This window comes from Trematomus bernacchii, unplaced genomic scaffold (assembly GCF_902827165.1).
Source record: "Trematomus bernacchii unplaced genomic scaffold, fTreBer1.1, whole genome shotgun sequence".
Classification (NCBI taxonomy): Eukaryota; Metazoa; Chordata; class Actinopteri; order Perciformes; family Nototheniidae; genus Trematomus; species Trematomus bernacchii.
The window spans coordinates 1,683,502-1,710,169 of record NW_022988082.1 but is presented as its reverse complement, the minus strand read 5'-3'; the positions used below and the strand labels follow the sequence as shown (position 1 = coordinate 1,710,169).

Sequence of the window (26,668 nt, the reverse complement as noted above, 5' to 3'; positions counted from 1 at the left end):
GCGAGCTGCCAAAACTGAACGAATGGTCGGAGTTGTGTTTACATGAAATCAGAGCAACATTTAAAATGCTCTGGATCAAGCATAGTCTCATTTTCAGATGGTCATTAGCAGTATTTTGGTATTTTGCTGTGCAGATGACAGACATCTCCAGTCTAAAAGCAGAAGAAAAGCATGTGAGCAGGACGCCTGGTGAGTACCGCTGACTGCTTTCAAGCTGAGGCATTTAGCTTTCAGTTCAGTCTTTTCAAAATAAGAATACCTTTATTCGTCCCACAGACGGGAAATGTACATTTGTTACAGCAAGTAAAGAGCCAAAGACAGCTTAAAATTAATTAAGAAGCATACAAATATTAAAGATACAACTAGAAATTACAAAATATACAAAATAAACATCCAGTACCAGTAACAGTTTAGAGATAGCAGCCAGGTGAGAGTGTTGAAGGTGGGAGTATTTATTTGCAGTATATATACAGTATATTGCACATAAGAAATATTGCACAAAAGGGGTGTTATTGTCTTTGTTGTTTGTGGGTGGGGGGGGGTCTACCAGGGTCCGCGAGACACCGCGGGGGCAGCAGCATCCAAAGGTTCATCCCTTAAGAAATAAAGAGAATGGCAACTCAAATACTGAACTATACTTTGTAAAGTTATTAGAAATAATTTCATATTACTCCTTAATGTTTCTAAAAGCATGGACTGGCATGGTGTGGTGAATCATTATTTTGTTTATTATATCCGAGTTTTAAAGATTGACCTGTTAATTGAGGTTTCTGAGAGAAGACTCTATGTTTGCTAACCTCTGGTGACGTCCTCCAGCCGGGCCTGAGGACGCTCGGCTGGCCGGGGGTCGAGGGCCCTGCTCCGGCAGGCTGGAGGTGAAGCACCAGGGGAGGTGGAGAGCTCTGACCTTGAGGGGCCGAGAGGCTGGAGCCCAGGCCAACGTCCGCTACGCTCTGGTGGCATGCCGCCATATTGGTTGTGGTTCTGTAGTTTCCATTGAACACAACAGCAACAACACTGACAGTCAACCAGCATGGGAGGTTAACTTCAGCTGCAGCGGCCCCGAGCCTGTGACCTAAGGGGGGGGTAGGACGGTAGGACACGTTCTAAGCACATGGTGTAGTCCTATAGCTGAGGATTCTGGGTAGTGTAGTGCCTTCTGCCATCCACACACTACGAACAAATATTTGTTTCTCCGAATTGAAAGGGGAAAATACAAAAGCATTGTACACAATTTAAACCAATCAATGTTGTGTAATTAACAAGGATAATCTGGTGTTTTTGAGTTGATGAGTAGTGCAGATATCACTGTAAATAAAATCAATGGACAGTAAGGAGAATACTTACTTCCGGGTGTAAAATGCTCTGTTATCCAATGGGAATGGACGCTCAGCTCTTTGGGTCCGTAATACAATAAAGGGTACTTAATCAAATAGGAATATAATTATCTTTTAAATAAAGTTAACTAAAGGGAACAATCTCTTTGACACAGCTGAAGCTCTGGCCTTCCTTAAAAACGAACTAATTTAATAAAAATCACAGTTGTATTACTTACAATACATTGTTTTTTGAGAACAAACATTGGTGAATAATGCACCATAATACATTCTGACGAAAAATAAAAATTATTATGAATACAAATAAAATAAAAGAAGCCTCCTGTGAGTTACTACAAGCTATACAGTAGATTTTAAAAACGTTTTATAGAATAAAAGCTCACTGCTGGACGTTGTAGAAATGCGTGTGTGCACCACGACAAAGGAGCCTCATTCACTTTACATTGGCGTTGTTTGCGTGGTGCAGACACGTAAATGTAACAAAGTGCGTGACTCCACCACGCAATGCAGTGTTAAGGAGTCGTGGTGGAGTCACGCATTCTGGTGAGATCAGGTTGGGAAAAAGTGCCCCAGTTCTGATTGGCTGGGCGAATTGCAAACCACGCCCCGTAAAACTCTGAAAAGTTTTGTGAAGCCGCCATTGTATTTGTGGCATTAGCATTATTAGCATTAGCATTAGCCATTAGAGAATAACTTATGGCAACACAAAAAAAACATGGGAGCGGTGGAGATGAGGAGGTGTCGGTGTTCTGGCGATTTACTCGGAAGGCTTCAGTAGAAGGTGCTGGGAGTCCCAGCAGCTTCTACTGAAGCCAGTCCCCAACTCCTGGGACTTCCGGCCGGGGACTTCGGGCGGCAGTATACGCGGTGAAGTAAACCCAAAGCAGAAGAACAGGAAGTGATGTCAGCGGCTCATTTGCGTAATCTTCCCTCAGGGAAAAGTACTCCGGTGTGAACGCGATTGGTACTTAGCGCCCTGGGGTAATAAGTGCCGGGGCACTAAGTGCCGGCACTAAGTACTGCAAAGTACGCGGTGTGAACGCGGCTCTTGACATTTCCTGATGAAACGTGGTGAGACCAAAGAAGTATGATCTCTGTGTGATCATTTGTGTGTTATTCAAAGTTAAATATTTGTTTTAGACATCTGTTGTTTTTAATCTATTTCATACTTAGGGTTTCCTTAAATTGACCTCTAAAGCAGTATGGCAGTATTGTTCCAGGAAGTTCATGTGTGTGTGAGAATGTGAGGCTTGGAGCTGCTCAACAGTGCAACATGTCTGCAGCTTCATTTATCAACACATTCAATAAGGTCAGACTTCAAAGAGCATCCATGCTTCACCCCCTATTCCTGAGTGTTATTCCTACCCCTCGGTTTTCACAGCACACTGGTTACGGACCTAATATCCATCTTGTATTGACAATTCATTTGTTTACCGTGTGTTCATCCCCTGAGCCGTGTGATGGACTGTTTGAGAGTAGTCATAAATTACAGATACTGTCCCTTCTGACCCTCACTTGTCTCTCTCTGTCTCCCCAGAGGGGGTGAGGCTGGTGGACGGCCCTGAGAGATGTTCAGGGAAGCTCCAGCTGAAGTCCACTGGCTCGTGGGTTTCAGTGTGTTCTGGCTACTTCAGACCAGAGGCTGCTCTAGTTGCCTGTAGAGATCTTGGCTGTGGGTTCGCAGATCGTTTCCATGGGAGAAGTCTTGGCGCCCAATCTCAAATCTGGGGTCCGCTGTTTCAGTGTGAAGGCACAGAGAAGCATCTCGTGGATTGTCCTTCCACTACGCTCAACGCCACGGAAACTGACCCAAGTGAATGTAGTAATACTTTCCTACACTGTGTTGGTAATTATCCCGTTTATTTTTTATGTTATTTTTAAATAAAAATAGTATTGTTTATGTTTTCAATGTAGTAACTAATTTGCATGTTACAGAAATAAAACCTTTGAAAAATACAATTTTAGAAATGTTTTATAATTTATTGTAGATTTGCAAGTTACACGTAACACTTTAAGATACACTATTCATACATATTGGCTTATATTATTCGAACAGAATGTGGGTAATCCCTTAACTCTCTTTTTTACTTTTACTTTTTCAGAACGTCCAAGTCAACCTTTTGCCGAGCTGTATACCTCTCAGGGGCCTGTTGATGACAAGAACAGAGAGGTTTTGAAGGGCCATCGCTTTGCCATCTCTTGCTCCTACGCTTCACCCTACAATGTTTCCTCCATCCGCCTCCGCTCCGGGGACGGCAGTGACCCCTCCTCTGAGCAGATTAAGGCCCCTAATCAGAATGAAGCAGTCTTCCTCTTCCCTGCTGCAGAGAATTACCACCAAGGCACCTATCAATGTGACTACAACTTTGATTTCAGTAAAGAAATCTTCTCTGAGCCAAGGATAATGCACCTCACTGTAAAAGGTAAGCCTGAGCCTAAGCCTGAGCTTTTACATATAGCATAGGTAAATCACAGCAAAGAACAAAAGAAACAACTGAAATAAAAATATTAGTTACAAATTAAAAGAAAATGAAAAGAAAAATCCAATCAGTCATTTTCTGGCTACATTTATTTAACTGTCTTTGCTCCAACCTAAAAGTATAGTTAGCACTGGGGCCAAAGCAGAACAAAGCCAAAGCAGCTTTCATTTTTGATTTTCTTGCTCTCTCTGTATTCTATGGAAGCCAAATTCTGCCACAGAAAAGAAAAAAGTGTATCCCGCTAGTCATAATTATGACTTACTTTCACATTTTCTGACTTATTTATCTCAGTGATATGGCTTACTATCTCCTTATTTAGACTTAAAATCTAATTATTATGACTTACTTTGTCATTATTTTTGACTTGTTATTACTATCTCATTATTTGGATTAAAGTTCAGTTCAATCAGGAGAGACTTCATTTTTTGTTGAAAGAACATTTATTGACACATGCACTTCGCCCGACTGACATCGCGTGAGGTGTCTTCCATCTTGGGAGCGGACAGTGTCGATTCCAACCTCTCGGGAGACTTTACAGCAGATGAACTCAGTGAGGCCATAAGTAAGCTCAAGCCGGGCAAATCTCCGGGCCACGACAACATCCACCCGGAGTTCGTCACCCACCAGAGCACAACAACATCTGGCTTGCTCTGTGCATTATTCTCGTCGTGCTACCGGAGGTCAAAGCTCCCAAAGACCTGGCGCCGCGCCTCCGTCATAGCTCTGCCAAAGCCAAATAAACCTGCGGAAGACCCCAAGTCATACAGACCCATCTCGCTGCTCTGTGTCCCATTCAGGATCTTGGAGAGGATGATCCATAGCCAGGTAACACTACTCTTTCAGGACATCGAAGACAGCTTCCAGGACAATGAGAAAGCTGGGGTAGTGTACCTGGACCTGACTGCCGCATACGACACCGTCTGGCACCGTGGACTCCACCTGAAGCTGTTGAGGACAATACCAGACCGGCATATGGTTAAGTTCATCATGGAGACGCTTACCAACCGCAACTTTGTCCTCCAGACCAGCAATGGCCAGCGCAGCAGGCTCAGAAGACTGAGGAATGGTGTTCCGCAGGGGTTGGTTCTCTCGCCGATGCTGTTCAACATATATGTACACGACCTACCTGACACATCATCCAGAAAGTACGGCTATGCAGACGATCTAGCTATTATGCTGAGACAACGAACATGGAAGGCGATGGAAGATGGCCTTAACGACGACATGGGCACCCTGGTAGCATACTTTCAAAGGTGGCGTCTACAGCTCAACATCGGAAAGACAGTAGCAGCGGCATACCATCTTAGCACCAGAGAAGCTAGGAGGGAACTTGAGGTGCGCGTCAATAACAAACGTCTGGAGGTCCAGCAAGCCCCGAAGTACCTCGGCGTGCGTCTGGATCGGACACTGTCCTTCAAACAACACCTTGAAGAAGTCAAGGCCAAGGTAACATCAAGAGTCGCGCTGATCCGCCGCCTCGCTGGAACAACCTGGGGAGCCTCCGCTAAGACGCTGCGATTATCAACCCAAGCCCTGGTCTTCTCTGCAGCGGAATACTGCGCCCCAGCCTGGAGCAGAAGCCCTCACGCAAGTAAGGTTGACGTGGTCATCAACAACGCCCTCCGGATTATAACTGGATGCCTGAAGCCTACCCCTGTGTGCCTCTTGCCAGTTCTCGCGGCAATAGCTCCGGCCGGCCTCCGACGGGAGGCTGCCACCCTCGCCCTGGCCAGGAAAGCTCAAAAGCATGACTGGCACATCCTGCATAACATTACAACGACAGCAGCGCCTCTAAGTAGGCTCAAGTCCGGCCTCCCCTACAACAAGGCAGCACAAGAGATGCTCAATTGAACCTCTGAGGACCTCTCCAGAGATGCATGGTTGGCGGCTGCTTGGAAGCAGGAGTGGGAGATAGCCGGGCCCTCTCGCATCCATTGCTACATCTGGGACCCAGGAGATGGCGCCATAGGAGGAGACGACCTACCACGCCGGCAATGGACCACACTAAACCGTCTACGAACTGGGGTCGGTCGCTTCAAAACATCGATGAAGAAGTGGGGCCTGGCAGACAGTGCTGCATGTGAGTGCGGTGACCCTGAACAAACTGCCAAACACATAATCACCACCTGCCCTTTATATAGACCACCCTCGGAAGCCAGCCTGTAGTGGAGAGTTAGAGATAACGAGGGGTTACGTATGGTAACCCTTGTTATATAAGCAGAGGCGGAGCCCTCTACTGGACTCTATGGGTACTACCCCTTGATCATATCATGCAAGCATTCATCCACTGAGACTTCTATAAACGTAGCTGGCCCCGGGGCGGGCCTACCTGAATGCGCGCGCATCTCACCGTATAAAAGGAGGCCTCGCCTCCTGACTGTCATCCTACACTTCTCTTCAGCAAGCAGCATAGGACAGACAGGGCCCCCGAGTAGAGGGCTCCGCCTGTGCTTATATAACAAGGGTTACGATACGTAACCCCTCGTTATATCTCTCACAGCCCCGATGTATACACACGCTGTCTTCCAACAACAACACTGTTCCATCTCACTGTCTCTGACCGGCTTTCTGGTTAGCTGGTTAGGCTGACAGAGCACACTCTGACGCGCTTACCTCGCGAAAGTGTGCTCGGAAAACAGCGCTGAGGGCTCTCCCCCCGCGCCCATAGGCGGACGGAGAGAGTCCCCAGCCCTGTATGGGCTCACTATGCACCACCTCTCCCGAGTCCCTAAGGAGCACGGGCAGAGCGCAAGTGCCCCATGTCCCACACTCAGACACGCTTACCTCGTGAAGAGCGTGTATGGACTGGAGGGCTCCCCCCTCCTGCCCTAAAGCAGGGGGAAAGAGTCCTCCAGCCCCTTATGGGCCCAGTGCGCGCCACTTCGGGGAAACGTAAGCGCATTACGCCCGGGGAGGGGGTCAGATGCCCACTGACCCACAGCCCCCTTCCCTCCTCACCAGTCCTGTCTTGCCCCAGCAAGCACAGACGATGAATGTGTCTGGTCATGATGACTGGTGGTGGATGGGGGGGAGGCGGGCGGCAGCATGAACACCTGAAATCACAGCTGAGAGGAGAACCATTTTAAAGTTTGGCTGCAGCACGATGATTGGCTGCTGGAGATTGAGGTGAAATGTAATAGGTTAAAGAGAACGCTGTGATGAGCTGATTATATGCATCTGCCGAGTGAATGAATATATACCCGGGTTGCGTTCGAATAGTCCATTTAGCTTAGGAACCTTCCTAACAGAGTGAAATGACCCGGAAGTCCCTCAGTGGCAGCCATGATAAGTGCCGTTCGAATTCTCTAAATGAAAGGAAAGGAGGTTTCAAACTTCCTTTATAACCTCCTTTAGCTTAGGAACCACTGGACCTCCCTAACCGAAAGGAGAGGAGAAAATGCTGCCCCACAATGCCTTGCGGCCGCGGCATTTGCCGTCACACAACATTCGGCCGTTCACGGAAACAACCGATTATGAACGAGAAATGATATCATGAAAGTTACGGTGCTTATTAAGCATTTTAAAACGTATGTGGTAAGTTGCCAAAGTACTTTGTTTTGAACGTTCATCAGTATTATAATCAAAAAGAGAAATATGAACGTTAGTTTTTACTGAAATGATCAAATAAAGTCAACATTTCACAGTCTTTACTGAGCTTTGTGGGGTTTGTTCAACTTTTAAAATATGTTTGAATGGTGATATACACAGTGATAGATGTTAAGGACTAACGTTTATAATACATACATTTGTATTGATTTTAAGATCTTTTCATACAGTCATACGTATTGGGATCATTTGTATTAATGTCGACCGGAGGGAGAGGGTGACGAGCATAAGTTTCACTTTCCTTTTTTATTTCAATTCCAACTTTGGTCATGAAGAATATGTTTCTCTGTTGTCCCCGTTCATAAAGCATAAAACAACAGCATCAGAGCACGGTGCAGAGTCTCTAGATGAGTTTACAGTAGTCCCTCGTTCTTATTAAACATCCATGTTGTAGTCCGCTGTATAGAAAACTGTAGTTTCCATAGTTTCCCCACAGCAGCAGACGCACATTTATGACCTCCGCTGGCGCATCATAAACACGTCGGATAGTGAAAGTGCAGTCGGATTCTCTAAAGTACCGCAGTCTCTTCTCCTAAGTCCTTTTGAATTCTCCTATCCACTATCCCTTAACCCCGTGACGTTTCACTCAGAGGTCAAGGAATAGACGATAGGGTTAGAATTTAGGAGCTGATTTTTGGATTATTCGACCGCAACCCCAGTCTTCCTGAAAGAACTTGCGCTGAGCTTCATTTGAACATTTCTTATTATTTTGAGATAGTATGTCATAATAATGAGATAAGTAAGTCATAATTATGAGATAAGTAAGTCATAATTATGAGATAAGTAAGTGTAAATGTGTTTCTTCTCTGGCGGAAATGGGCTTCCACAGTATTCTCGACCTGGCCCAGGTTTGATTAATTGTACCCAGCTGGTGACTTTCAGATCTGGAGGATGTGAGGCTGGTGAGCGTTCAGAGCCGCTGCGCTGGAGCACTGGAGGTGCAGCACCAGGAGGAGTGGAGAGCCGTGAGCTTCCTGCATTCCTGGAGCCTGCGGGAGGCCGCTGTGGTGTGCACGCAGCTGGGCTGCGGCGCCCCAGTCTCCAGCAGCAGAGTCCAGCTGCCTGGTGCCGCCCGGCCCGCATGGCGCTTCTACTCCGATTGTGATGGCTCTGAAGGGGCACTGATGGGCTGTGGCTCCGTGAGGAAGTGGCTCTCCTCTTCAGGCTCCACTCAAGTGGTCTGCTCAGGTGAGAATGGCAGTTCCAGCTCTAGACAACCTTCCACAGATTCATATTTGATGAAATTGCAACTGATATTAATGCTTTTATCATAAAATAGCTGTTCTACATGTATGGAGCTGTTCAAATTGACCGCTAGCTACATCATATTATTATTACATTAACTTGAATTAATACTATTGTTGCACACTTGGAAATAAACAAGACTTCCAGACTTAAAATAAAATCCTTTTACTTCCGTCGTTCATTCTGTAACATACAAAAGCACTCAGCTAAGTCTAAAGAGTGATTCCTTTAACTCTTTTGCGTTTCACCTAAAGGACCCCTGAGCTGCCCTCTGTGCCTGTGTGCCTTTACTTCTTGTAACTGTTCTAGTGAAAGCTTCACCTATAAATTGGTATTGCACATGAATATCAGAAAATGACAGGTTAATTAAATAAATAAATAAAGTGCTTTTGAAAAATGACACAGTTGCATGCCCATTACCAGGCCCAATATTACTATGGGGCCCACACTATACTACTATGTTCTCTTAAGCAAAAAAAGAAAAAGAAAAAGGCTAAATAGTTTCTTTAGGGTACTGCACATTTTTCCATCAGTTACACTATAAAAATGTTTGTATTGAACTAAACAGTGAAGAAGATAACCTGTTCACAAGCAGTGCTTTAATCATACCACTGTTTATATGTTTATAATAATGATAGCCAGGTTTGTAAGAAATGGCCGAAGTGAGTCTCACTTTGGGCCCAGGGGAGAGGTGGAGGTTAACCCCGGTCTGACACCAACAGATGATGGTTCAGTGAAACATCACTCACATTTGGTGGCTTAGTGATCTATATTAACATAATACGCTAACTTGTAACACAGTAATACGCTACATGTTAACACTCAAGAATGAGTTGTGAAGCATTCCTTGCAGACTGTGGCAAGGCAAGTTTATTTATATAGCACCGTTCAACACAAGGCAATTCAAAGTGCTTCACAAAAATGAAAGACATTAAGAGCATTAAGAAATAGTGCAGCAGAAACATATTATAAACTGGCATTTCAAAAGCAAAGATGATAAAATAAACATAAAACATGAATAAAACAGGTATACATTACATGAATAAAAGTTACAGTGCAGTTTAAGATATAAATAGATCAATTAAAAGCAGCGGAAACAGAAAAGTCTTCAGCCTGGATTTAAAAGTAGTCAGAGTTGGAGCGGACCTGCAGGTTTCTGGTAGTTTGTTCCAGATATTTGGAGCATAATAACTGAACTTCTCCATGTTTAGTTCTGACTCTGGGGACAGAAAGCTGACCAGTCCCAGAAGACCTGAGAGTTCTGGATGGTTTATAATGTAGCAGCAGCTGTATTTATAAATCAATGATTTGACACACAGGAAGCCAGTGTAAAGACTTCAGAACTGGACTGATCCACTTTCTTAGTGTTAGTGAGGAACCAGTGTAAAGACTTCAGAACAGGAGTGATGTGATCCACTTTCTTAGTGTTGGTGAGGAACCAGTGTAAAGACTTCAGAACTGGAGTGATGTGATCCACTTTCTTAGTGTCAGTGAGGAACCAGTGTAAAGACTTCAGAACTGGACTGATCCACTTTCTTAGTGTCAGTGAGGAACCAGTGTAAAGACTTCAGAACTGGTGTGATGTGATCCACTTTCTTAGTGTCAGTGAGGAACCAGTGTAAAGACTTCAGAACTGGTGTGATGTGATCCACTTTCTTAGTGTCAGTGAGGAACCAGTGTAAAGACTTCAGAACAGGAGTGATGTGATCCACTTTCTTAGTGTTATGGCGCGTTTCCACTACACAGCCTCGCTCGGCCCCGCTCGGTATGGCTGGGCCGCGATTGGCCTCGTTAGGACCAGCTCACTTTATGGCGCGTTTCCATTACAGTTTAGGAACTGGGGTAGTATCTATAGTAACGCAGTATAGGCGGAGCGACGCTGCTTAAAACTGCCGTGACGTCATCTTCAATGCGACACAACAATGGAGGATGTGAAGATGTGAAAGCGATCGTTTGCTTGTTTCTTGCTGTGTGGTTTATTATCACAAGAAATAGACAAGAGTTGTTTCAAAAGAGGCGACGTATAGCAAGACGAGGTATAGAAGAAGCTGACGCGAGAGTTCTGGCAGTCCTCCTACGCCGCAGAGACTACAGGACGACTCGAATCACTACTACTAACTACAATGCTACTTGGTAAGCTAACGTTCGCTAACTAGCAATGTGTTTAGGCTCACGCTCCCTATACGACCAAAGTATTTAAAGTATTTAATTAATTGTAGCTACCACTTTTACGTATTAAAATATGTATGCTTTTGTTTGTGTATTTCAGAAGTTACCGACCGAGCTACCGAGTGGTGGAATGTGATTGTTCCATCTTTCACACACACTCAGTGGGTGGAGAACTTCAGGATGCCTGAGGAAAACCTACGTCTACCAGGGGTAGCAGTGGCACAAGGTGCAGAGGAGAGCAGGGACATACGAGAGGGTCTGATGCGCTACCTGAATACCTAGAATGTATAATGTAATACCTAAATATTCATTGTATTGTATTGAACATAAATACATCTTTTCTTTTTCACATACATGTGTTTGTCAAATTATTTAAACCAAAAAAATGTTATCAGAATTGACTATTTAGTAAATATTTGAATTTCAAGCACCAGTACTGCCCCCATAATAATAATAATCTAATAAATTAAGTAAATATCAAAGCAAACATAAATACAAAAGTGTAAAACACAACAGAACTATATTCATAAATGCAAGTGTAAAAAATTGTTAACATGGATGGAGGCTAAAGTATCCACAGCATAAAATAATATGATTATGATGGTTTGTCTGAAAGACACAGCCTCAAGGTTCAAGGTTTTTTATTTTGTCATACGAACATAGCTACAGTGTAGTTATGACAATGAACATCTTAGGTCACAGGCTCCTCCAACAGTGCAACACAATAACCCAGATCAACAGAAATATAGTGCAAGTAAATATTAAGCGCTGTGCACCGCTCTCTTTGTATAGGTGTTTTCTTTTGTTCTCTTCTCTTTGAAATATATAAGCAATGTGTTTGAGTCTAGCACAACGAGGGTCTTACAATTGAGTAATTTTTACTACATGTATTTATCATGTATTCTTAATACCATTATGTAATGTTATGTTTTAGAGGAGGACCTCAAGCTAGCAAACTCAATTTCAAACAGTATGCAGAGTTGTCCTGCTAAAGAGTTAAAATGTATTATTTAACCAAGTATTTATTCTCTTATTTGCTTTAATTGCAACAGATGATAAAGGTTTCACTGTGATAAGTATTCTCTTAAATCCATAAACCCCTGTACAGTGCTTTGTGGACGATGGTGTTTATGATATTTCTGACTGCAGAGGGACGCCTAGATGATGCCATCTTTCTGTGTGATCGCTGGTGGGTGCAATTATTTATCAACAAGCAATAAGATAAGACATGGCATTGATTCTGCTGGGCCAGTTGCCGTTCCTGCAGGGCCAGATCCTCTCCTCCTCGGTTTGTGCTGTTGATGCAGAGGACGTTGTTCGGAACTGTTCCTCCTCGCTAGTCCCAATGTAATCATCTAGAACAGAAACATGACTTGTAAATTCCACAAACTACTGCAGCACAATACTATAAATAGCAACAACAACTATAGAAAAGACAAACTGAACGTAAACAATGGCACATATGGTGTTAGCAAACAATAGCTCTCGCTAATGCTATCTGCCTAGCTAGCCTTCGGGGCTCCATAAAAGCATGGGTTGTCGAACATAAATGTAAGGGTAAAATAGACTTATTTGTTAGAAGTGAGCTTTAGAACAGATAGGGACACAAAGCAGGGACACAAAGCTTTCAAGCAAATAACAGAGCGTTAGCAAAAATGTACCATGCAGACTCCAGTAACGCCGTTGGAGAGTCCAGTGTCTGTGTAGAGACCTCCTGAAAGACTTTGATATTGCGAGTTGTCCCGTCGAGCACCCGCTGGACCTTATCATCTGCAATATAATGGATGTCGTCACTTCCTCGACCGACCATGGTGTGCTTTTCTTTGCCATTGTTGTAGCTCCTCTGTTAACAAAAATGCTGTTTGTAAAAATGGATTATCTCGCGCGCAGATTGTGACGATTCTCTCCGACCAATCAGCAGCCGAGAGCGTTGACGTCACAAACTCAGCCCGGTTGTCTTTGGCCCTGGCCCCACGATTTTATGAGGCCAGAAAAACTGTGAATTAGGACCCGCCGGCCGGTACTAGGCCAAGTGGAAACGCAACCACAAACGGGCCGCTGACGTCACAGCCCTCTTAAACCGGGCTGCGGGCTGTAGTGGAAACGCGCCATTAGTGAGGAACCAGTGTAAAGACTTCAGAACAGGTGTGATGTGATCCACTTTCTTAGTGTTGGTGAGGAACCAGTGTAAAGACTTCAGAACAGGAGTGATGTGATCCATTTTCTTAGTGTTGGTGAGGAACCAATGTAAAGACTTCAGAACTGGAGTGATGTGATCCACTTTCTTAGTGTCAGTGAGGAACCAGTGTAAAGACTTCAGAACAGGTGTGATGTGATCCACTTTCTTAGTGTTGGTGAAGAACCAGTGTAAAGACTTCAGAACAGGTGTGATGTGATCCACTTTCTTAGTGTTAGTGAGGAACCAGTGTAAAGACTTCAGCACAGGTGTGATGTGATCCACTTTCTTAGTGTTAGTGAGGAACCAGTGTAAAGACTTCAGAACAGGAGTGATGTGATCCACTTTCTTAGTGTCAGTGAGGAACCAGTGTAAAGACTTCAGAACAGGAGTGATGTGATCCACTTTCTTAGTGTTGGTGAGGAACCAGTGTAAAGACTTCAGAACAGGTGTGATGTGATCCACTTTCTTAGTGTTAGTGAGGAACCAGTGTAAAGACTTCAGAACAGGTGTGATGTGATCCACTTTCTTAGTGTTGGTGAGGAACCAGTGTAAAGACTTCAGAACAGGTGTGATGTGATCCACTTTCTTAGTGTTAGTGAGGAACCAGTGTAAAGACTTCAGAACAGGTGTGATGTGATCCACTTTCTTAGTGTTAGTGAGGAACCAGTGTAAAGACTTCAGAACTGGTGTGATGTGATCCACTTTCTTAGTGTTAGTAAGGAACCAGTGTAAAGACTTCAGAACTGGAGTGATCCACTTTCTTAGTGTCAGTGAGGAACCAGTGTAAAGACTTCAGAACAGGTGTGATGTGATCCACTTTCTTAGTGTCAGTGAGGAACCAGTGTAAAGACTTCAGAACAGGTGTGATGTGATCCACTTTCTTAGTGTCAGTGAGGAACCAGTGTAAAGACTTCAGAACAGGTGTGATGTGATCCACTTTCTTAGTGTTGGTAAGGAACCAGTGTAAAGACTTCAGAACAGGAGTGATGTGATCCATTTTCTTAGTGTTGGTGAGGAACCAATGTAAAGACTTCAGAACTGGAGTGATGTGATCCACTTTCTTAGTGTCAGTGAGGAACCAGTGTAAAGACTTCAGAACAGGTGTGATGTGATCCACTTTCTTAGTGTTGGTGAAGAACCAGTGTAAAGACTTCAGAACAGGTGTGATGTGATCCACTTTCTTAGTGTTAGTGAGGAACCAGTGTAAAGACTTCAGAACAGGTGTGATGTGATCCACTTTCTTAGTGTCAGTGAGGAACCAGTGTAAAGACTTCAGAACAGGAGTGATGTGATCCACTTTCTTAGTGTTAGTGAGGAACCAGTGTAAAGACTTCAGAACAGGAGTGATGTGATCCACTTTCTTAGTGTCAGTGAGGAACCAGTGTAAAGACTTCAGAACAGGTGTGATGTGATCCACTTTCTTAGTGTCAGTGAGGAACCAGTGTAAAGACTTCAGAACAGGAGTGATGTGATCCACTTTCTTAGTGTCAGTGAGGAACCAGTGTAAAGACTTCAGAACTGGTGTGATGTGATCCACTTTCTTAGTGTCAGTGAGGAACCAGTGTAAAGACTTCAGAACAGGAGTGATGTGATCCACTTTCTTAGTGTCAGTGAGGAACCAGTGTAAAGACTTCAGAACAGGTGTGATGTGATCCACTTTCTTAGTGTTAGTGAGGAACCAGTGTAAAGACTTCAGAACAGGTGTGATGTGATCCACTTTCTTAGTGTTGGTGAGGAACCAGTGTAAAGACTTCAGAACAGGTGTGATGTGATCCACTTTCTTAGTGTTAGTGAGGAACCAGTGTAAAGACTTCAGAACAGGAGTGATGTGATCCACTTTCTTAGTGTCAGTGAGGAACCAGTGTAAAGACTTCAGAACAGGAGTGATGTGATCCACTTTCTTAGTGTTAGTGAGGAACCAGTCTAAAGACTTCAGAACAGGAGTGATGTGATCCACTTTCTTAGTGTCAGTGAGGAACCAGTGTAAAGACTTCAGAACAGGAGTGATGTGATCCACTTTCTTAGTGTTGGTGAGGAACCAGTGTAAAGACTTCAGAACAGGTGTGATGTGATCCACTTTCTTAGTGTTAGTGAGGAACCAGTGTAAAGACTTCAGAACAGGTGTGATGTGATCCACTTTCTTAGTGTCAGTGAGGAACCAGTGTAAAGACTTCAGAACAGGTGTGATGTGATCCACTTTCTTAGTGTCAGTGAGGAACCAGTGTAAAGACTTCAGAACAGGTGTGATGTGATCCACTTTCTTAGTGTCAGTGAGGAACCAGTGTAAAGACTTCAGAACAGGTGTGATGTGATCCACTTTCTTAGTGTTGGTGAGGAACCAGTGTAAAGACTTCAGAACAGGTGTGATGTGATCCACTTTCTTAGTGTTGGTAAGGAACCAGTGTAAAGACTTCAGAACTGGAGTGATCCACTTTCTTAGTGTCAGTGAGGAACCAGTGTAAAGACTTCAGAACAGGAGTGATGTGATCCACTTTCTAGTGTTGGTGAGGAACCAGTGTAAAGACTTCAGAACAGGTGTGATGTGATCCACTTTCTTAGTGTTAGTGAGGAACCAGTGTAAAGACTTCAGTACAGGTGTGATGTGATCCACTTTCTTAGTGTTGGTGAGGAACCAGTGTAAAGACTTCAGAACTGGTGTGATGTGATCCACTTTCTTAGTGTTAGTAAGGAAGCAGTGTAAAGACTTCAGAACTGGAGTGATCCACTTTCTTAGTGTCAGTGAGGAACCAGTGTAAAGACTTCAGAACAGGTGTGATGTGATCCACTTTCTTAGTGTCAGTGAGGAACCAGTGTAAAGACTTCAGAACAGGTGTGATGTGATCCACTTTCTTAGTGTTAGTGAGGAACCAGTGTAAAGACTTCAGAACAGGTGTGATGTGATCCACTTTCTTAGTGTCAGTGAGGAACCAGTGTAAAGACTTCAGAACTGGTGTGATGTGATCCACTTTCTTAGTGTTAGTGAGGAACCAGTGTAAAGACTTCAGAACTGGTGTGATGTGATCCACTTTCTTAGTGTTGGTGAGGAACCAGTGTAAAGACTTCAGAACAGGAGTGATGTGATCCACTTTCTTAGTGTTAGTGAGGAACCAGTGTAAAGACTTCAGAACAGGAGTGATGTGATCCACTTTCTTAGTGTCAGTGAGGAACCAGTGTAAAGACTTCAGAACAGGTGTGATGTGATCCACTTTCTTAGTGTTAGTGAGGAACCAGTGTAAAGACTTCAGAACAGGTGTGATGTGATCCACTTTCTTAGTGTTAGTGAGGAACCAGTGTAAAGACTTCAGAACAGGTGTGATGTGATCCACTTTCTTAGTGTCAGTGAGGAACCAGTGTAAAGACTTCAGAACAGGTGTGATGTGATCCACTTTCTTAGTGTTAGTGAGGAACCAGTGTAAAGACTTCAGAACAGGTGTGATGTGATCCACTTTCTTAGTGTCAGTGAGGAACCAGTGTAAAGACTTCAGAACAGGTGTGATGTGATCCACTTTCTTAGTGTCAGTGAGGAACCAGTGTAAAGACTTCAGAACAGGTGTGATGTGATCCACTTTCTTAGTGTTGGTGAGGAACCAGTGTAAAGACTTCAGAACAGGTGTGATGTGATCCACTTTCTTAGTGTTGGTAAGGAACCAGTGTAAAGACTTCAGAACTGGAGTGATCCACTTTCTTAGTGTCAGTGAGGAACCAGTGTAAAGACTTCAGAACAGGAGTGATGTGATCCACTTTCTAGTGTTGGTGAGGAACCAGTGTAAAGACTTCAGAACAGGTGTGATGTGATCCACTTTCTTAGTGTTAGTGAGGAACCAGTGTAAAGACTTCAGTACAGGTGTGATGTGATCCACTTTCTTAGTGTTGGTGAGGAACCAGTGTAAAGACTTCAGAACTGGTGTGATGTGATCCACTTTCTTAGTGTTAGTAAGGAAGCAGTGTAAAGACTTCAGAACTGGAGTGATCCACTTTCTTAGTGTCAGTGAGGAACCAGTGTAAAGACTTCAGAACAGGTGTGATGTGATCCACTTTCTTAGTGTCAGTGAGGAACCAGTGTAAAGACTTCAGAACAGGTGTGATGTGATCCACTTTCTTAGTGTTAGTGAGGAACCAGTGTAAAGACTTCAGAACAGGTGTGATGTGATCCACTTTCTTAGTGTCAGTGAGGAACCAGTGTAAAGACTTCAGAACTGGTGTGATGTGATCCACTTTCTTAGTGTTAGTGAGGAACCAGTGTAAAGACTTCAGAACTGGTGTGATGTGATCCACTTTCTTAGTGTTGGTGAGGAACCAGTGTAAAGACTTCAGAACAGGAGTGATGTGATCCACTTTCTTAGTGTTAGTGAGGAACCAGTGTAAAGACTTCAGAACAGGAGTGATGTGATCCACTTTCTTAGTGTCAGTGAGGAACCAGTGTAAAGACTTCAGAACAGGTGTGATGTGATCCACTTTCTTAGTGTTAGTGAGGAACCAGTGTAAAGACTTCAGAACAGGTGTGATGTGATCCACTTTCTTAGTGTTAGTGAGGAACCAGTGTAAAGACTTCAGAACAGGTGTGATGTGATCCACTTTCTTAGTGTCAGTGAGGAACCAGTGTAAAGACTTCAGAACAGGTGTGATGTGATCCACTTTCTTAGTGTTAGTGAGGAACCAGTGTAAAGACTTCAGAACTGGTGTGATGTGATCCACTTTCTTAGTGTTAGTGAGGAACCAGTGTAAAGACTTCAGAACAGGTGTGATGTGATCCACTTTCTTAGTGTCAGTGAGGAACCAGTGTAAAGACTTCAGAACTGGTGTGATGTGATCCACTTTCTTAGTGTTAGTGAGGAACCAGTGTAAAGACTTCAGAACAGGTGTGATGTGATCCACTTTCTTAGTGTTAGTGAGGAACCAGTGTAAAGACTTCAGAACAGGTGTGATGTGATCCACTTTCTTAGTGTTGGTGAGGAACCAGTGTAAAGACTTCAGAACAGGTGTGATGTGATCCACTTTCTTAGTGTTAGTGAGGAACCAGTGTAAAGACTTCAGAACAGGTGTGATGTGATCCACTTTCTTAGTGTTAGTGAGGAACCAGTGTAAAGACTTCAGAACTGGTGTGATGTGATCCACTTTCTTAGTGTTAGTAAGGAACCAGTGTAAAGACTTCAGAACTGGAGTGATCCACTTTCTTAGTGTCAGTGAGGAACCAGTGTAAAGACTTCAGAACAGGTGTGATGTGATCCACTTTCTTAGTGTCAGTGAGGAACCAGTGTAAAGACTTCAGAACAGGTGTGATGTGATCCACTTTCTTAGTGTCAGTGAGGAACCAGTGTAAAGACTTCAGAACAGGTGTGATGTGATCCACTTTCTTAGTGTTGGTAAGGAACCAGTGTAAAGACTTCAGAACAGGAGTGATGTGATCCATTTTCTTAGTGTTGGTGAGGAACCAATGTAAAGACTTCAGAACTGGAGTGATGTGATCCACTTTCTTAGTGTCAGTGAGGAACCAGTGTAAAGACTTCAGAACAGGTGTGATGTGATCCACTTTCTTAGTGTTGGTGAAGAACCAGTGTAAAGACTTCAGAACAGGTGTGATGTGATCCACTTTCTTAGTGTTAGTGAGGAACCAGTGTAAAGACTTCAGAACAGGTGTGATGTGATCCACTTTCTTAGTGTCAGTGAGGAACCAGTGTAAAGACTTCAGAACAGGAGTGATGTGATCCACTTTCTTAGTGTTAGTGAGGAACCAGTGTAAAGACTTCAGAACAGGAGTGATGTGATCCACTTTCTTAGTGTCAGTGAGGAACCAGTGTAAAGACTTCAGAACAGGTGTGATGTGATCCACTTTCTTAGTGTCAGTGAGGAACCAGTGTAAAGACTTCAGAACAGGAGTGATGTGATCCACTTTCTTAGTGTCAGTGAGGAACCAGTGTAAAGACTTCAGAACTGGTGTGATGTGATCCACTTTCTTAGTGTCAGTGAGGAACCAGTGTAAAGACTTCAGAACAGGAGTGATGTGATCCACTTTCTTAGTGTCAGTGAGGAACCAGTGTAAAGACTTCAGAACAGGTGTGATGTGATCCACTTTCTTAGTGTTAGTGAGGAACCAGTGTAAAGACTTCAGAACAGGTGTGATGTGATCCACTTTCTTAGTGTTGGTGAGGAACCAGTGTAAAGACTTCAGAACAGGTGTGATGTGATCCACTTTCTTAGTGTTAGTGAGGAACCAGTGTAAAGACTTCAGAACAGGTGTGATGTGATCCACTTTCTTAGTGTTAGTGAGGAACCAGTGTAAAGACTTCAGAACTGGTGTGATGTGATCCACTTTCTTAGTGTCAGTGAGGAACCAGTGTAAAGACTTCAGAACAGGTGTGATGTGATCCACTTTCTTAGTGTCAGTGAGGAACCAGTGTAAAGACTTCAGAACAGGAGTGATGTGATCCACTTTCTTAGTGTTAGTGAGGAACCAGTGTAAAGACTTCAGAACAGGAGTGATGTGATCCACTTTCTTAGTGTCAGTGAGGAACCAGTGTAAAGACTTCAGAACAGGAGTGATGTGATCCATTTTCTTAGTGTTAGTGAGGAACCAGTGTAAAGACTTCAGAACAGGTGTGATGTGATCCACTTTCTTAGTGTCAGTGAGGAACCAGTGTAAAGACTTCAGAACAGGTGTGATGTGATCCACTTTCTTAGTGTCAGTGAGGAACCAGTGTAAAGACTTCAGAACAGGTGTGATGTGATCCACTTTCTTAGTGTCAGTGAGGAACCAGTGTAAAGACTTCAGAACAGGTGTGATGTGATCCACTTTCTTAGTGTTGGTGAGGAACCAGTGTAAAGACTTCAGAACAGGTGTGATGTGATCCACTTTCTTAGTGTTGGTAAGGAACCAGTGTAAAGACTTCAGAACTGGAGTGATCCACTTTCTTAGTGTCAGTGAGGAACCAGTGTAAAGACTTCAGAACAGGAGTGATGTGATCCACTTTCTAGTGTTGGTGAGGAACCAGTGTAAAGACTTCAGAACAGGTGTGATGTGATCCACTTTCTTAGTGTTAGTGAGGAACCAGTGTAAAGACTTCAGAACAGGTGTGATGTGATCCACTTTCTTAGTGTTGGTGAGGAACCAGTGTAAAGACTTCAGAACTGGTGTGATGTGATCCACTTTCTTAGTGTTAGTAAGGAAGCAGTGTAAAGACTTCAGAACTGGAGTGATCCACTTTCTTAGTGTCAGTGAGGAACCAGTGTAAAGACTTCAGAACAGGTGTGATGTGATCCACTTTCTTAGTGTTAGTGAGGAACCAGTGTAAAGACTTCAGAACAGGTGTGATGTGATCCACTTTCTTAGTGTCAGTGAGGAACCAGTGTAAAGACTTCAGAACTGGTGTGATGTGATCCACTTTCTTAGTGTTAGTGAGGAACCAGTGTAAAGACTTCAGAACTGGTGTGATGTGATCCACTTTCTTAGTGTTGGTGAGGAACCAGTGTAAAGACTTCAGAACAGGAGTGATGTGATCCACTTTCTTAGTGTTAGTGAGGAACCAGTGTAAAGACTTCAGAACAGGAGTGATGTGATCCACTTTCTTAGTGTCAGTGAGGAACCAGTGTAAGACTTCAGAACAGGTGTGATGTGATCCACTTTCTTAGTGTTAGTGAGGAACCAGTGTAAAGACTTCAGAACAGGTGTGATGTGATCCACTTTCTTAGTGTTAGTGAGGAACCAGTGTAAAGACTTCAGAACAGGTGTGATGTGATCCACTTTCTTAGTGTCAGTGAGGAACCAGTGTAAAGACTTCAGAACAGGTGTGATGTGATCCACTTTCTTAGTGTTAGTGAGGAACCGGTGTAAAGACTTCAGAACTGGTGTGATGTGATCCACTTTCTTAGTGTTAGTGAGGAACCAGTGTAAAGACTTCAGAACAGGTGTGATGTGATCCACTTTCTTAGTGTCAGTGAGGAACCAGTGTAAAGACTTCAGAACTGGTGTGATGTGATCCACTTTCTTAGTGTTAGTGAGGAACCAGTGTAAAGACTTCAGAACAGGTGTGATGTGATCCACTTTCTTAGTGTTAGTGAGGAACCAGTGTAAAGACTTCAGAACTGGTGTGATGTGATCCACTTTCTTAGTGTTAGTGAGGAACCAGTGTAAAGACTTCAGAACAGGTGTGATGTGATCCACTTTCTTAGTGTCAGTGAGGAACCAGTGTAAAGACTTCAGAACTGGTGTGATGTGATCCACTTTCTTAGTGTCAGTGAGGAACCAGTGTAAAGACTTCAGAACAGGTGTGATGTGATCCACTTTCTTAGTGTTGGTGAAGAACCAGTGTAAAGACTTCAGAACAGGTGTGATGTGATCCACTTTCTTAGTGTCAGTGAGGAACCAGTGTAAAGACTTCAGAACTGGTGTGATGTGATCCACTTTCTTAGTGTCTGAGGAACCAGTGTAAAGACTTCAGAACAGGAGTGATGTGATCCACTTTCTTAGTGTCAGTGAGGAACCAGTGTAAAGACTTCAGAACAGGTGTGATGTGATCCACTCTCTTAGTGTTAGTGAGGAACCAGTGTAAAGACTTCAGAACTGGTGTGATGTGATCCACTTTCTTAGTGTTAGTGAGGAACCAGTGTAAAGACTTCAGAACTGGAGTGATCCACTTTCTTAGTGTCAGTGAGGACTCGAGCAGTAGCGTTCTGAATTAGCTGCAGCTTTCTAATAGATTTTTTAGTGAGACCTGCAAAGACACCATTACAGTGAAAAGGAATCTAACTTCAATACAACCAACGTTAATATCTAGGTCGTCTCCGAGCTCCGGTGCTGATAAGGCTCCGGAAAACGGCCGTCCTACCTTTAGGACTAAACCCCCCAGAATCGAAGAGATCTAATAATACTATCACTGAAGTTCTGCCACTGTCTGTGTTTGAATGGATGTCATTGAAGACCTTAACAAGAGCAGTCTCAGTGCTGTGGTTTGGACGAAAGCCTGACTGGAACACATCCAAACAGTTATTTAAATGCAGTAAATTACTCAGCTGTTGAAAAACTACTTTTTCAATGATTTTACCTAGAAATGGCAGGTTTGATATGGGCCTGTAATTGTTCATTACTGAAGCATCTAAGTTATTATTTTTTAAGAGTGGTTTAATGACTGCAGTTTTCAGGGCCTGTGGAAATACACCTGAGTGAAGAGACTTGTTTACTATATGAGCAAACAAGGCACGTGCGTTGTGTGCTGCTTTATATTGTTCCATGCTCACTGCTATGAAGTGCGTTACAAATGAAACCCATTATTATTATTATTGTTTTTGGTAATGATGTCAGAGAAGAAAGACTGTCGTGCGTTTTTCAATTCCAAATTATAAAGGCCAAGTCTCTCTTTATAGATTTCAAAGTGAACCTGGAGATTTGTTTTTCGCCACCTACGTTCAGCTTTTCGACACTCTCTTTTCTCTGTTCTCACGGTCATGGCCTTTCTCCATGGAGATATTTTCTTCCCAGTCACTTCCTTTAGCTTGGTGGGAGCAATGGCATCTATAACATTTTTATTTACTGAGATGTTAGTAGGGGCAAGTGTGGAAGAAAAATTCTGAGTTAGCATTTACCTTGTGTTTTCAGTTAAATATGGCTTTGTGGTTACCTCTTTTTGAACATTTGTGTGAACTTTGAGATAATGAAGTCCAGAGTGTGCCCCTTATTGTGCGTGGGCTCCGTCACATGCTGAGTCAGTCCATAGTTATCAAGAACACTAAACAGTTCTTTAGCCCCTCTGTCCTGGGGGTTGTCAACATGGATGTTAAAATCACCAACAATGACTAATAGACTTTCAGTAAAGTCATCAGAAAAGTGGTCTATAGATATTTAGGAACAGAGCTCGAGAGGAGCATTTCAGCTGAAGGGCCACATGTTCAAAAGAAGCAAAGTCCCCATAAGATGTCTTCCTGCATTGAAGGGAATCATTGAACAGAATAGCAACTCCACCTCCTTTCTTATGCATTCTTTCCTGACTCATAAAACTAAAGTTGGGAGGGGTTGATTCGATAAGAACAGCTGCACTGTTATTTTGGTCTATTCAAGTTTCAGTTAAAAAATATAAAATCAAGATTGTGCTCGGTGATGAAATCATTGACTAACATGTTTTTCCTGCCAGGGAACTGGCTTAGGCACTTGAAGCATTGTAAAAACAGCAACTACAACAGTACAGTATAAACAACATCGTGTATCTGATACACTGTTCTTACCAAAATTACTTTGAATGGCTGTTGACTTTTCATCATTATTTTTTATTTTTGTCATATCTCCAGTTTTTGTCTTTGCCTGCAGACATCCTGCTTCCTCCCAACAGGCCTGTTATTTCTACGAGGGGTTACTATGACGAGCAGGAGCGGGATGTGCTGCTCTTCAAGGGCCACAGCTTCTCTCTCAACTGCTTCGTGGAGCCACAGTACCCTGGAGGTTCCTTCAGTCTCATGTTCACTGGCTCTAACCCAACCAGCTACACCCTGCCAGCTGTCAATCACTCTGCCTTCTTCAGGTTTGCTGCTGCAGAGCCCGCCCACCAAGGGAACTACAGCTGTGTTTATCACAACTATGTTTTCCATCAGAACTTCTCCGCTGAGGGCCAGAGCCTCTCTCTCATTCTTCAAGGTGGGAGAATTTGGTTGTGTAATTTTCAGTATTTTGATATAAATGATAAAATACATAAATATACAAATAAAAATAATTATTTCTTGGATATGCTATAGTATACTATCTACTTGTATAAATGACCATGATCTCATCCCATGTAGTGGACTACGATGTCATGCTTGATGATGGAGTGCTCAGAGAGGACGACAGTGAGGCCTGTGCCGGCAGACTGCTGGTGCTCCAGGAGGAGTGGAGGCTGCTGAGCGCAGGGTCCACGGTCTGGGACCTGAAGCATGCTGCTCTGGTGTGTCGACAGCTGGGCTGTGGTTCTGCTGCTTCAACCAAACAGATTGATCTTCTCCACAACACACCTGTGTCCAGATTCTTCTCTGACTGTGATGGATCAGAGTCTGCACTGATGGACTGTGGGTCTGTGCAGCTCTGGTTCTCTTCCACTGCGATTGAAGTGGTCTGCACAGGTGAGGCAATAACAAGTCTTAGTGAACAAGGTGGAAATAACTGATGGTGATTGGTTATTCTATAGGACAGACAAAAGCTGTGAGGTTGGCCCTTCCCTTTTGGTCCTGGCTCCTTTCAGTGGAGCAACAGGGCTTTTTGCAGATTTTCATTTTGAGATGGTCTCTGTGGAAACGTTGTTTACGTTTTAGCTTCTTACCTACCACCTGCCTCCTCCACCTCCTAACAGCCAACCTTTGTGGGTCCTACAATGGTAAATGTTGTTCATCTAGAACATAAACTGGCAAGTTTCCCATGTAGAAGAAATGTAATAACTTGTTTTCGTGTATTTCTATTGCATTTCGGTATAATCTTTCTGTACCTTGAGTGGTACCTCTCTCTGTGTGCCGATGAGCTGTGCTGCAGACTTTGCATTGGCTCACAGAGCAGTGGGTGAAACACTGAACTACCCAATGGCCGCCGCACAATAACTGTACAAGAAATGTAATCTATCTTTGTCAACGTAAGTAACTAGTGTATCAATTGTCTCATCCAGAATTCAGTTAGCCCTTTGGTCGTGTGACAGGCATGAGTCAGCCGGAGAAGCTGATACATGCCTATAATCGTTGTTTGCTTCTGAAGCTCAAGACATTTTGAAACCAACAAATTCGTACACACACTACATTGGTAAAACCACACCTTGCATCAGTCTCTGAAAAACAATCTTCATTTCTTATTTCTCTTAAAAGTAGCCTACTAGAAAATGGGTGTTTCTGCCCCATTTAGCCAACATAATGTATCTTTCCAGTGTTCTTTGTGGACCTGTCATTCCTCTGAGACTACACTCAATAAGAGGGCAATTCTCTCCTTACCAGGGATTCAGATTCCTCTCACTGCCTCTATTGCAGGATCTCTGGGCATCATTTAACACAATGGCTCATGTTACCCCTGTACTTCTATACAGTGTGTTTCCATAATATTAAACATTACAAATATAGGTCCAATTTAGACCCCTCCTCCCTTTTAGTTCTGGTTTGAGCTTAACCAAATCCTCAGAAATGAAACATCTTGCAATGTGTTTGATAAATGCACCTGTATGCTCACCAGCAACTTGCTAACAGTGTCTGCTGTAAACTGCTCATTTAGAATATAAATATCTACAGTAGGCTTATGCAATACAAACTTGTAATAAAGGATTACATAATTTAACATCAAATATTAAGCCCTACACGACCTTATTGAACAAATCTCTGACCTGTTGATCCAGTAGAAACCATAGTGTGGATTAATGGATGTATAAATGTTCCTCTAGCTCTGTCAGGTTGTTCCACACATTCATTCCTTGCCCTTCCTCCTGGGATACGTTGCCAGGTTGTGTTAGATGTGATTCAACATGAACACTGTTATAAAGTACACTAAAACCATTCATTTCCCTCCAAATATAAAAAAGTATTTCTACTGTGCCTGCAGGCCACCAGGGGGCAGCAGGCCGGACATGAAGCTGGAACAGCGCCACCTGGAGGTTCCTCATGGAGAAGACAGACAGCTCCCCAGCCTTATATTAGTTTCATGAGAACTCTAACCTAATGTGGAGGTTGTGTTTAAGAATGTTGATGTATTATTTCATGCCATTGATTCACTTCAATGGAATGAGCTACTTGTATGGAGAATGTGAAGCAAATCATCTTACTCATATTTAATACATGGTATTGAAAATGTCATGGACTTCATTTTGTTTTTATTTGGAAACATGTTCTGTAGGTATTTTTCTGTCAGAGTTACAGAGCCTCTTGGTGCTAACACTTAGAAAGCTTTGGAATTTCTGTTTTCTGTCAGAATCAGACAACTATAAGAAATATCAATGACTATTTACTGAAAATGGATTATAAGACTAGCTGAGTGCAAATAACATTCTGTGGCTTCGCAGCAGCTGGCCCTAGGCTCTGGAATAGTCTGCCCCTCCATGTGAGGTCGGCCCAGACACTAGGGTTTTTTTAAATTCTTCTCTCTGGCCTTCTAGTCAGAGCAGAGCATGACACCTGACTATTCCCTTTTATTGTGATTGTAGTAAAGTGTTTTTATTGCATGTACAGCACTTTGGCTCGACCAAAAATCGCTTTTAAATGTGCTTTATAAATAAAACTTGATTTGATTTGTTGCAGCCAATTGTATGTTTTTGTTATTATTTGTTATTTTTTGTTATTACGTACAACAGGGTATTTCAGTGTCAATGATCTGGGCTGTGATGCGTAATTCATTTTGACCGTGTTGCATACACACACCGTTTTTGGCTGAAATAATTGGTATTTCAAGCAATAACTTTTGTCGATATTGGAAAGCACACGCATCCTACTAGTTAATCCCAGTTTATCAATCTCTCTGATATATTGTGGTGAAAATGACCACCTTTAAGTAAAAAACTAGCTTGTAAGACGGGTGTAGGGAAAAAAGGAGTATGTGCGTAATTGGTGTCCAATGGATAATGGGCTGCAACAGGCTTATAAAGTCATTCTGAAAGACTTTTCATTTCCATCATTAAAGGGTTTGAAGAGGGAACAAAGACTTCCCTGATGCACACAGCAGGATAAGATTGATC

General features: G+C 43.1%; 1 protein-coding gene across 1 annotated transcript; it reads left to right on the top strand.

The window, feature by feature from the left end:
- LOC117474905 (scavenger receptor cysteine-rich type 1 protein M130-like) lies at positions 1-26,230 on the top strand. The gene is made up of 7 exons (XM_034120930.1): positions 1-189; positions 2,875-3,183; positions 3,440-3,760; positions 8,306-8,611; positions 23,311-23,634; positions 23,778-24,095; positions 25,543-26,230. The coding sequence occupies exons 1-7, from the start codon at positions 66-68 to the stop codon at positions 25,569-25,571; spliced, it is 1,731 nt and encodes a 576-aa protein (XP_033976821.1). The 5' UTR covers positions 1-65; the 3' UTR covers positions 25,572-26,230.
- The last annotated feature ends 438 nt before the right edge of the window (positions 26,231-26,668 follow it).

Excerpts from the sequence above, each read along its gene's own strand:
- LOC117474905 (XM_034120930.1), top strand. The coding sequence starts at position 66 with ATGCTCTGGATCAAGCATAGTCTCATTTTCAGATGGTCATTAGCAGTA. Across the intron at positions 190-2,874 it reads GCATGTGAGCAGGACGCCTG|AGGGGGTGAGGCTGGTGGAC; the intron begins GTGAGTACCGCT and ends CTGTCTCCCCAG. Across the intron at positions 8,612-23,310 it reads CACTCAAGTGGTCTGCTCAG|ACATCCTGCTTCCTCCCAAC; the intron begins GTGAGAATGGCA and ends CTTTGCCTGCAG.